A 12,510-nucleotide genomic window follows, 5' to 3' on the forward strand; every position below is an offset into this window, starting at 1 on the left:
CAGTTGAAACTGAAATCTAATAAACGTATAATGGCACTTTTATGCAAAAGTATTATCTTTACCCTCGCCTCCGCAGAGGGGGGGGGGGAGCGCGGATATTGCAATCGGGTCCGTGTGTGTGTCTCTGTCTCTCTGTGTTTCAGCATGCGTATCTCGAGTACTAATAGAACGATGTAAACGAAAATTTTGCACAAAATGGAAAGTTTATATGGGACAGTCCCTCCCAACTTTGTCTAGATCTAGATTCTGAATCAATTTTATAATGGAATATAGGGCATTTTTGCGGTTTTGGGTTAATAACACTGTAAAGTGTGATTAGATTTGTACCAAAAATGGGAACACTAAGGTTGAAACTCCTCATCATACGACAAAAAATGATTAGGGTCGTTGATCATTCTGGATCTGAGAAAGGTTCTCTGAATTTTCGGAGGTGAAATTTGACATCATCCAATATAACGCATGCAATCTCGAAAAGGAGCAGCGGGGCGAGGGTATGCAATCTTTCTGATTGCTCTTGTTTTATTCCTTAATTATTTTTCCCCACTTTTAATATTTTAGTTTATACACAAATTATAATAATAGATTCGTTTATTAGTACATCAGAATAACAAGGGAAGTAAATAGGAAAAAATATAGAATGATTATATATCGCATAATTTAGGGCAAGTCTGTTAACATTTTTAGATATGCAATTTAATAAATAAGATATTATATGTAAATTACTTCTGACGCTGAATAGCGTCATGCTCTAGCGCCCTCTGTAAATATTTGGAAACAAATAGTCTTTAGCAGACATACAGAATAAGGTCTGAAAATTGTAGTCTACTTTGATTAAAATACAAATTATGATAATATTATTTTATTATATTTGCAACTTATTTTGATCTAATAACATGTAAAATTTTACTTTATATTGATTTTTATTTATAAAGCTAGCACAGTAGCAATTCAAAAAGGGTAAGAAAAATATTAAGATTATATTTTCAAATTAAATACAATTTAATTATCATAAAATGATAAATAATGCTATTGCGTTACCATTATTTTAATTTGCATTTAAATTGTTGAAGTAAGTGTAAAGCCTTCAGGCTCCAGTTGTATAAAAATTATATTTTTTATAATAGTTATTAGTATTAATCTAATTTAACATTTATTTAGGTCATTATATACCTACTTGAGTTGGTAACTTCACAGTTTAGCAAATTGTGTTACTTGCGAGCAAATTAAATTATTAGTTGGATAGGTACCCTAACTCTGTGAGAATAAACAACACATTGACACTTACTATCAGTTGGGGCATATAGTGTATGTAAGTTATAATATTAAATATTTATTACACCCTTGCAACAAAATAGAAAACATTTGTTTCAAAATCCCTTACAAATGTGAGATATCAGAGTGTTATTTCTTTTGTTCGATGCTGTAGTTATGACAAATTTTACACCTTATTCTTTTCAAACATCTCACATGTGATTAATACAAAATTAATTGTTGATTGGCAAAACTCAAGCATTTTAACTAACTGAGGCTACATGTGGTCTATAAATTAAAATGTTGGGCCTTGAATCAGAAAGTTAAGTGCAATATGTGCTATTGAACATACTCCATAATTTTAATTGTAGGGAATGCTATATCTTTACAAATCAATTGTGCTGCTGACTGGCTGCTCTCGTCTGGTCAGCAGTTTTAAATTAGGGCTGACTATGCCTGAACCTGAGGGGTAGGGTATTAGCCAGAATTTGAAAACTGTTCATTCAAATTTTTTAAAGAAGTGACTTGCAAAACAGTTTCTGTTCAGTATTCTCTAAATCTAACCATGTTTTACTCACCCATTTTGTTCTTTATATTCCTAGCATTAGATGAATAACAATTAAACTTATTCTTGAATTGACTATGTTTATTGTAAAATCTTACAGATTTATCTTTAAAAAAGTATTTTACTTGTTATGCCCAAAATCTTCTATTTCCAAACTCATTGTTTTCATAGCTATTTTATCAGTTTGTTTATTCAAAATTTCCCAAACTCCATCACCATTATGCAAGCTTAATTTAAGCTATCTTTAATGAATATCTTTAGAGTAGTGGTTCTCAAAATTTTTATGTTTGTGGATCACCAGAATGGAATCTGTATACTATGCTACTGCTTTCTTTCCATAATTATGGAACCATTCCATGGACCACAGATTGAGAATCACTGCTTTAGAGTGTCATAAATAACCTGCTACCTAAATTGCTTAATTGGAAACCATCTCTAGTTTCACCCTTACCTTGAAAAGTGTCCCAAAGGTCCAGTGAGTTTGCCTGTTTTTTTGTGTTCTAAGCATATTCCAGATAATCTTTCACATACGCATTGCATTGTGATTAGTAATTCATTTCCCATCTAGATTGTGGTAGCACTTCTGTATCCTTAAACCTATGAAGGAGCTCTATATATTTTTTAAGCAGCCTTTATGATTTATAGTTTACAAGATAATTTGCTCCTACAAGCTTAATGCTACTTGGTACCAATGACTATAATGTCAACACACTATAATGCCCTATACTTTAGTACCTGGCAATCACATTGTAGTTCTAGTATTTCTTTGCTCTAGACTAAAAATTACTATTAGTATACTTAATTAGAGAGGCCCCCACTATATAAATCTTGTGACCAACTCAATTCTCATTAGAAGCTGGTACCTGAATGCTAATGGAAGGTGTCTATGTAACCTTAACATATTTTCACTAATGTGCACCTTCGGATAAGACTTAGTTAGGAATGAATTACTTAAAGACCATCAGTGATATACATAGAGAGAAAGGTAGGTTGATTGGAATTGGGTGGGACAATACTTTTTACAAAAATAAAATTCCCAGGTGATTGGACATTTTGAGGCTGCCTCTAAGTTGCTCCTGGAAATATTACATGGGGACACAGTTGATGAGTAAGTGGTATGGCAGGATTTGTGTGTGTGTGATTTTCCATGAAATCCAAAATAATGTCCCAGTAGACTTGATTTTGAAAAAAAAATGGTGATTGAAACTTTGTAGAATGGATGGCAACTGTCTGTTGTAGAGACACAAGTGTAGAGGTCCTAAAGACGAAAGGTGGAAGACTTTTGAAATGTTATCCTCTACACTTGTGTCTCTACAACAGTCATTTGCCATCCATTTTACAAAGTTTCATCATGAATATTCTGCCTAAACAATCTATCAAAAAATATGGTGATTGTTTAATTCTGTTTTAGCACTGTTTCTAGTTTTAAAACATTATTGTAAATATGTTAGTAGTTGTTAATTACAAGCTTCAGAAACAGTAAAAGTTCAATAGTAAAAGAAGTTTTTTGTAGGGTATTCCTCATAAGGTCTGGGAGGCTCATCAACACCCCTGGATGGAAGTGTTTGATATTTTTCAGAGTAAGGGTGAATTTTACACAAGAGAAGGGCTAGTTAGTAATATGTTTGGGGTAGTTTTAAAAATACTCATTTAAGAGAGTATATAGTTGCAGAAGGGAGTTTGGGAAATTGGGAATAAACAAATTGATAAGATAGCTAGATTGGTAAAAGTATATTTACAGTATAACAACTATTATAGTTTTAAAAATAATCATAGAAGATTTATGAATAAGCATAGTTGTTATTATTCTAATGATAGAAGTATTAGAAACAAAATGGATGAGTTCAGGGCTCAAATTGAAATAGAAGAATATGATAGAATAGGAATTACTGAAACGTGACTTGGTTAGAGACCATTGATAATAGAAATTATTTTGAAATTCTATGTTATAAGTTATCTAATAAAGATAGACTTTTAAAACAAAGGGGTGGGTTGATTCTTTAAATGAGGGGTAAAGTTCAGTTTGTGGTAAAGCACTTGTGGTAAAGAGATTGATCTACATGATTATAGTTAGGGGTTTTAAGATAAATAAGTTTTTAATTAACAATAACTTGAAAGAAATTGTATAATGAAATCAGGACTGTTCCAGATATGGACTTGATGCAATAATGACAGGAGGCTTTAATTTTAGACACGTTGATTGGGATTGTGTGGAATTATCAGTATTAACTTCCAATCAAATCAAGCCACTTACTTAGATGTAAAATAAAAATCAACCCACTAATGAGTATAACTAATTAAATATACTGTTTTTAAGTTCACACTGTATGAAGATTGGAAAGCATTGTTTCATCAGTTGGGTACTTTTGCTGCTAATGATATTTTTGGCCATAAATAATGAGGGAGAAAAGTTTTTTTGAAGTGATTGAGGATGGGTTTAATACCAAACAGTCAGAGAACCAGCCAGAGGGGATGCCATTTTAGATTTATTAACCAAATGAAGATGTAGTTGCAAGAGTAAAATTGATGTAACATCTGGGAAATGACCATTGCATAAGTAGGATTGATTTTTTATGACTTGTTGAGATATTAGTTCCTAATTTTCAGTGAACCACTTTTGAGGCTATGAAACAAATTTTATCATTAGTGAATTGGGATAATGTGGTGATGTAGGATTGAACTGAGAAATTTTGAACAATTATTTGCTTTTAATTCAAGATAGACATGTTTGTAAAAAAAAGGGGAAAGATGAACAGAAAAATCTGACTTAACTGACTTACTAAAACTTTAAGGAAAACATTAGGGATAAATACCATAAGTTTAAGAAGTTTAAACTGATAGATAGGATGGAAGATTTACAGGAAAGCTAGGGTTTGGTTTGTTTTGAATTTCGTGCAAAGCTACACGAGGGCTATCTGCGCTAGCCATCCCTAATTTAGCAGTGTAAGACTAGAGGGAAGGCAGCTAGTCATCACCACCCACCACCAACTTTTGGGCTACTCTTTTACCAATGAAAAGTTGGATTGACCGTCACATTATAATGCCCCCATGGCTGAAAGAGCAAGCATGTTTGGTGTGACAGGGATTTGAACCCGCAACCTGCAGATTACGAGTCGAGCACCCTAATCACCTGGCAAAAGCTAGGGATTTCGTTAAAAAAGTAATTAGAAAATCAGTGAGGGTTTATGAGAAAGGGCTGATAATAATGAAATTAACTGCAAAGATCGTTTTCAATATATTATTGGTAGGCAAAATGTTAAAGTTGGCATTATACTTGTAAAGGATGCCAATGGTAAGCTTTTTGCTGAAGACTTTGAGATGGCTGAGCTTTTAAATGTTTTCTTCTCTTTTAGTTTTTTAAAAGAAGGTATTATTGATATTTCTGGCACTGAGAATTGTTTGGAAAATATTAGAATTGATGTGAAACATGTAGATATTAATCCATTAGTGGTAAGTAAAAAGACTAAGAGATGAAAAATAGATAAAGTGCCAGTAACAGAAAATATTTTCCCTAGAGTTTTGAAGGAGATCAAAAGATCAAATATTTGAACCTTTCTTTAAATATTGGTTGGCCAGTAGACAGTTTGCAGGTGCCTGAGGATTGGAGAATTGCTATTGTTTCTTTATTTTTAAATTAGGTGATAAGAGTTTCTCTGGGCAGTTAGTCTTACTTCTGTAGTGGGATAAATTCTAGAGACTGATTAAAAAATAAAAGTTTGACAAAAATCACTTAGTGAAATATGTTATTGTAAAAGACATCCAACAGGGAAATTATGCCATATATATGTTTTCTCTTAACTTTTTTTCTGTCATGTTAATTGTTATTTTGATGATGGAAAGGGTGTGGATTTGGTGTACAGGTGAGAGCATTGCTGTGAATTGGAATTTGGTTTCATAATCTTTTGCTGGTCTACATTTTTTATTGTTGAGTTTTTATTTGTTCTTCCATGGAGAAACATTGCAGGCATCCTTCTTTGAAATATTTTGATCTTTGGACACCATTTGACCATCTTGATATAAGAATATTCTTTCTTGGAAAAAACTGGGACAAACTTCTTCAGACATAAATCTACCTATGATGGCAATGCATTATTGAATGTTTGCAAATCTGCTATGAACCAAATACAGTGTTTGCATTAGTACTCAAATTTTGTGTGTTCTGGGGACCTAACCACTTGGAAAAAATGGGATCCCAAGAGGAAAATTGTGCTCTCTATATGTTTTTACACAAAATATAAAATCAGAACTTTTAAACTTTTCATTTGTTACTTACTAACTCAAGTAACATTTGAACATTTTCTACATTACAGTGGTTTGCACATGAAGTTTTCCTTGCTTTTGTAACTCACACCAAATTTTATCCATATTGAATAATGTTTAGAGGTTGCACAAGGTAGGTGATATTTTAACCTGTATCTTGCATTATATTCACATATGAATTTTCCAGAACAGCAATTCTCAAACTTTAGTAACCCGAGAACCTGAAACCCTTTCAATTTAAAATATTTTTGTAGATCCACAAACCTGTTGATGTTTTTTTTTGTTTTCAAAGACATTCTGTGCACATGAAAAGCTCTATTCCAAAATTAAATATTTTTAACTCATATAAATTTAATTTTACAAAAAATAATATTTATCCTATAAATCATATTTTTTGTAAATATTTTAATGGAATTTCAAATATGACTCACAGACCCCAGTTGGACAAATGCTGTTCTAGAATGTCACAGAATATTTTAAATAATTCTAGGAGGTTCTAGATTATTTTGTTCTAGCATATTATTATGGAATATTCTAACATTAAACTTTGGTCATGATGTGCATTCCTCAGTCTGAAGATCTTGACATTGCTTTCATGAAGTCAAAAACTTAAAGTAGTTCATTGGGATAGCAAGCTCCTTAATGATTTAATAGTGAAAGAACAAGTGGATTATCTACCAGTGATTCTGTCTGAAGAAGGAGTAAACAAACTATAGGGTATTGATTTCTGGTACAGGAGAGGCTCCAGCTTCTGCTGTGGCACAATTGCTGGAAGAGAGTGGAGTTACTGATCATGTAAAAGCAGTTTGCTTAGACACAACAGCAAGTAATGTTGGTCACAGAAATGAAGTATGTGTGCTTTTAGAAGAATGATTAAATAAGAATCTTTTGTATTTGGCATGTTGGCACCATATCTTAGAACTTGTCTTGGCATATCTTTTCAAAACTGAATGGGGCTTTCCTCTGGTCAAGATATTGGAATTTTCAATTGACTCCAGTAATCTTGGGAATACATGGACCAGATCAATTATGAAATTGCAGCTGACCATAATGAAATATAGCAGAATCAAAAGAGAAAGTTAAGAACAGTTTCAATGAGTTTGCCACAAAACAAGCTCAGGTCAGCCAACCTAGAGATGATTATCAAGAGCTTCTTGAACTAGCCATAACCTTTCTTGGTGGGATTCCTCCTCATGGAGTGTGACTTATAACACCTTGAACACTGTATCATTCATGGTGAATGGTCAAGGCATTGTATGTCCTAAAGATCTTGATGTATATGGGACAGTTTAAGCCCACTAGCTGTGAGGAAAAGAGGACTCCTCGATATATCCAGCTTTGTTGTTCAAGTCTATTTTAAGGAATGGTTCACTGCTCCTGATGCTATTTCTGTTCCTTGCAATGATCTTAACTTCCTGTGTCTTGTGAAGTATAAGATGGTGAATTCTGCTCTTTAAAATCTGACAGTTAAAAAGTTGCTGGATTTCTGTGGTACCTCAATGAGGAATTCATTGTTTTGACATTCTTGGATTCAACTTTATCCACAGAGACAAAACAAACAATAGTAAAGGCACTAAATGGGAATGAAAACATCCAGTTGAATATCAGGAAGTCTAAGGACATGTTAATTGAAGATTTTGTTACAAAGAATGTAGCAGACTTCTTCAGGTGCCTAGAAATTTTATCTGTATTTCTGGATTATGATCCTGAGTCATGAGAGCTCAGAGAGGAGTACAGGGAGGCATTACAGACAGTTCAACACTTGAATTTGGTAAATGACAATGTTGAAAGGGGTGTGTCCCTTATTGAGGAGTATAATGGCATCATAACAAAGAATGAAGAACAGAAACAATTCCTCCTTAAAGTTGTGCAGGATCATAGAAGATTCCTTCCTAACAATAACAATGCAAAAGTGACTAACTGTACCAAATTATGTAATTATACTATTCTAAGTGCAATAAAATAATAATGTACTGTGAATAAATAATTTATAATGCATAACAAATATGTTTTTATATCACATAGTACATACAGTACCAGGTCACTGCAGTCTTGATCTTCAATTTCATTGAACAACTTCTAAATATAGTTCAAAATGGATGAAGTTTGACATTTAATGTCTTTTTGTACATTGAAACAAAATAAGGGGATGAAAGCTTTAGAATTATTAACCTGAAATCTTACATGCAAATAAGGACACACAAGCATTTTATAAATTTCCAAAGTTGGACCTCACAGTCTTACTTCAGCTTTGTACCTCTAGCACATTATAATAAATACCTTAATGACATGACACCATCTGCCATAAGCTAATATACAGCAGACTCAGAACATTACTATATGTTAGGATATTATTTACAATACATACCATTTTTGTCAACTTCAATTAATTTGTTTTAAAAGAAAACATTACTGTACCACTGTATTGTAATAGGAATTCAGCAAAAAAAAACAAGAAGACAACTTTGAAAGTATTGCATATTTTTAATATCATTTCTAGATCTGTTGTGTAATATTGCAAGATCTATCTTATTTGTTTGTAATGTTTTGAAAACATGTTTTCTATTTTTTTGGCTAACTACATCAGCAGGAGAAATGTATGGTTATGTATGCAATGTACCTGTAACTAATATGATATGAAATCTTGTAAAGAGTTATGATTAATTGATACTTATATGTTAACTATATGTAAGCATAATAAAAAAATTGCTTAAGTATTAACACATATATTGATATAGGTAGTTTAAGCTTTAAATTTTGAGATAAAAGACTAAATCTGTAGTGTCAAAATATTCCTTCTTAAGATATAAAAATAGTAAATTATCTTGGTGCTTCATAAACTTACAGTTTGTGCATGTTTACAGTATGAAGATATTTTTTATAATCTCTATTCCTCATATCATTTGTGCAATGATAATTTTCCATTGTTAGTATGGGCCAGACTTTGATACGAGCAGCTAAATGGACATCAGCTCGAGAAGGTGACAGAGGAAGACTTGAATTTTCTCCACAGAATGAAACCATTCTAAATTTGATTTCTCAAATGGTTGAAACTTTCAACACCGAATTTCCCCAAGAATCAATGGTGGTTTTTCAATCACCCCTTATATGGTTCACAAATCTCTGTCCTTCTGATTTTCCTGATGTTGATTACGTTAAAACGTAAGTACTTGTATCGTGTTGTTTCTTTCGGTCTATACCATATTTAGAAAATGAAGTTATGTGTACAGCTGTATGTCTGAAGTCTTAAAATAACCATGTATTACATGTGTATTATGCCATGTACTAATACGTACCAAATATATAACTTACAGTACAACAAAGATTACTGGTGTAAGAAAATATTAAAGAATATGTACAAACTACTTTAGTCAATGGTATGTTCTGAGAACTAAGTTTTCTAATAGTGTTTGGATACTTCTGTAAAAAAAACTTTCAATATGATATCTTAACTCCTCTCCAAAAATAGCTTTTCTCGATTAGCACTGCCCTCTATCTGTGTAGCCTTCCACCTCCCACTTCTGCATATCCACATGAAATGATTATGCAACACAACTATCATCTGTTGCCCCCCCCCCCAACATGGGATCCTGTTTCTTGTCTGTGTTTACAGTAGGTGGTTCAAGCCTTACTTCAGAGAGAGAGGCCATAGTACTTGGGGAAACTTCTGAGCCAGGGTTTTACTTCCATCTATTTGTCACACCCAAAAAGGCAGGAGATTGGTGATGAGTTATAAATTTACCATCCCTGAACTGATTTCACTCCCAGGTTGTGGATAAGGAAGGTTGACAGTTTGGATGCCTATCTACACATTCCCATCTCCCAGGCATCCCAGCATTTCCTCTGTTTTGTTATCGGGGGGGGGGGATGTTTATCAGTTTTAGGCTCTACCAATTGGCTTGCCATCAGCTCCTTCTGCCAAGAAGTCGGGTCGTTCGCAGTTGAGAGTAGGGTGGTGTCTTGCTTGTATAGTTGATGAATATATTCAAAAAAAGATGCTCCATCTCTGCAAAGGCTTATCTGAGGGATCATGTAGCTTTGGAGTGAACCGTTACAATAAGTGGGATCCCTCATCCTACCTCTGCATGGTAGTCGGTTCCCAGCAGTTGAATTTTGGATTTAGAGCTGAACCAATCACCCTATTGCCCACACTCATGTTGTGACAATTTAGATCCCTCATCCTACCCCTGCATGGATGTTGGTTCCCAGCAGTTGAGTTTTGGATTTAGAGCCAAATCAATCAATATGATTTGCTCACTGGTGTGGTGTGCTAGCATATATGAAATTCTCCCCATCGATTGGGATCCCTCATCCTACTCCCACATGAAATTCAGTTCCCAGCTGTTGAGTTTTGGATTTATAGCTGAAACAATCACCATAAACCCTCACACATTTTACCTCGGGTGCACTGCCTTGGTGTTGTAGGACATGGTGGGTTCACTTGTTGGCTGCTCCACTTCTTCCTCTTGTGATAACCCTCGATGTCTGTATGCTGAGGATGCCATTGTGTATGAGATGGTTTGGTCTGTTTGACTTGAATGGAATATATTTGTATTTCACTCTGCTTACATGTGTCCTGTTTCTTAATTGGTCAACTGAACTTAAGGTGAAGACTGTATGATCCTCTTTCCTATCCCTGCATGTATGTCAGTTCCCGGCAGTTGAGTTTTGGATTGTAGTTGACTTAATGACAGTATGATCCTTGTCCTACCTTGTCTTGGATGCAGTTGACTTGCAGTGTATGGTCCGTTGTGCCCTACCCTCTCTACACCTTCGGGCATATCCATTATTTTACCCACATTCTGTTCCTTAGGGAGATTAAAAGTATAATATATTGTGGTTTGGATCACTGCCCATCTGTTCATTTGGATGTACGCTTCACAGTTTTCTGCCTGAATCTGTCAAACTTCTACATCTGGGTGAAGAGTATATCTGGTATAGAAGAGGTGCAGTTTCCCATGTATATTCTCTTATTAGAGGGTTCCCTCATGAGGATGTCCTTTGGACAATTTTGAAGGATGCTTCTACTTTCTCCCTTGCACCAGTCCCTCCACCTATTCAATGTGGGATTCTAGCTATGTATGTGAGCGGAAATAAGATACCTTGTCCGAAGTTATAATTTTCCTACACAAAAATATATTTCTAACAGGTACTTACTTCCACTCACACTTCCCACCTTTTCTCCCCACTGTCAACTGGTACTTAGGTTTCTGCCTAATCTCGAAGTGATAGTTAGGTAGAATAGCGTAGAGGGAGTCACATGAGTCACATTTATGTGGGATACAATCTATTGGTGGAGGTTTGTTAAATGAAAATTTTCATGCAAGATTTAGTTAAACCATGTGAACTGAGGGGCATGTGGGAGTGACAGGCTTGTGGCACGTAAAAACAATTTTGAAAAGCAAAAAGCAGCACTGATTAAGAATACCTATGTATGTGAGCAGAAGTACTTGTCAGAAATATAGTGTCAGTGTAGGAAAATTATAACATCTCCTGTTTTTATGTTAATTTTCTATTTATTGTTATAAAAGTAACTAAAACGTAGAAACTTATTAGGTTACATAAGAAACCATAAGTTAAAAAGAAAATTAAATACAAAAATTCTCACAAAGTTATGCTTGTGAGATGTGCATACATCATGTAATTCAATATTTTGAAATTATGGAACAATTAAAACATATATAATACATAAATATGAATTATAAACTATATTTTCATGCCAAATGTAAATATAGATATTGATAATAAAGTTGGTTAATCAAATTTTAAATGTTACACTTGAAGAAAAAAAAAGTCATGAAATGCAAGAGAGCCAGGTCCAGATGCAAGGAGTTAGTTCGTTCAAATATTGTTCAACTTACTAAGTTAACTCTATGTCCTTCCAGTACATAGTTTTTTTCTATGAACTTAAAGCAGTCCTATTAATTTGTTTTTGGCTTTGATCACCATTTAACAATATATAATTAAAGCTACATTAAAGAAAGAGCTGCTACAATAAAATATGAAGCTCAATGCATTAGTCACAAAATAATCCATATTCAAACCCTTGTATATGTTCATAGTTTTTATATCCACTAACTTTAAATCTTTTCCAAATTTGTTTTGTTTAAAGTGAATAGAAAAAATCCACTGTTCAGTTCACTGCAATTCTGTGAATTTTGTATTACATTAGAGAGACAACAGTAGAGTCTGAAACAAGAGGGAGACAAGCAAGTGCTCCACTGCTTCAGCTGAGTCTCACTACTGCTAACAAATACACACTAAAGGTGTCATCATTTGAATATCTTTCATATGTTATGAAACTTGCAGGGCATAATAAAATCAAGGAAACTAGGGCATGTCTTGAAGGTAAGTTAATTTATATTTAAATCTCTGTTTGCTGACTCAATCAAATTGGCCATCTCTGTATCCATGAAGCTATATATATATATATA

General features: G+C 33.7%; 1 protein-coding gene across 1 annotated transcript in view; it reads left to right on the plus strand.

Moving 5' to 3' along the window:
* The first annotated feature begins 791 nt into the window (after positions 1-791).
* Positions 792-12,510, plus strand: part of LOC106460444 (armadillo repeat-containing protein 4-like) — an 84,962-nt gene continuing 73,243 nt past the window's right edge. Inside the window, 3 exon segments of the mRNA XM_022387160.1 lie at positions 792-806; positions 9,008-9,238; positions 12,249-12,424. Coding sequence (XP_022242868.1) covers positions 9,009-9,238; positions 12,249-12,424 — 406 coding nt within the window. The 5' untranslated portion in view covers positions 792-806; position 9,008.

The sequence above is a fragment of the Limulus polyphemus genome, unplaced genomic scaffold (assembly GCF_000517525.1).
Source record: "Limulus polyphemus unplaced genomic scaffold, Limulus_polyphemus-2.1.2 Scaffold770, whole genome shotgun sequence".
NCBI classification, from domain to species: Eukaryota; Metazoa; Arthropoda; class Merostomata; order Xiphosura; family Limulidae; genus Limulus; species Limulus polyphemus.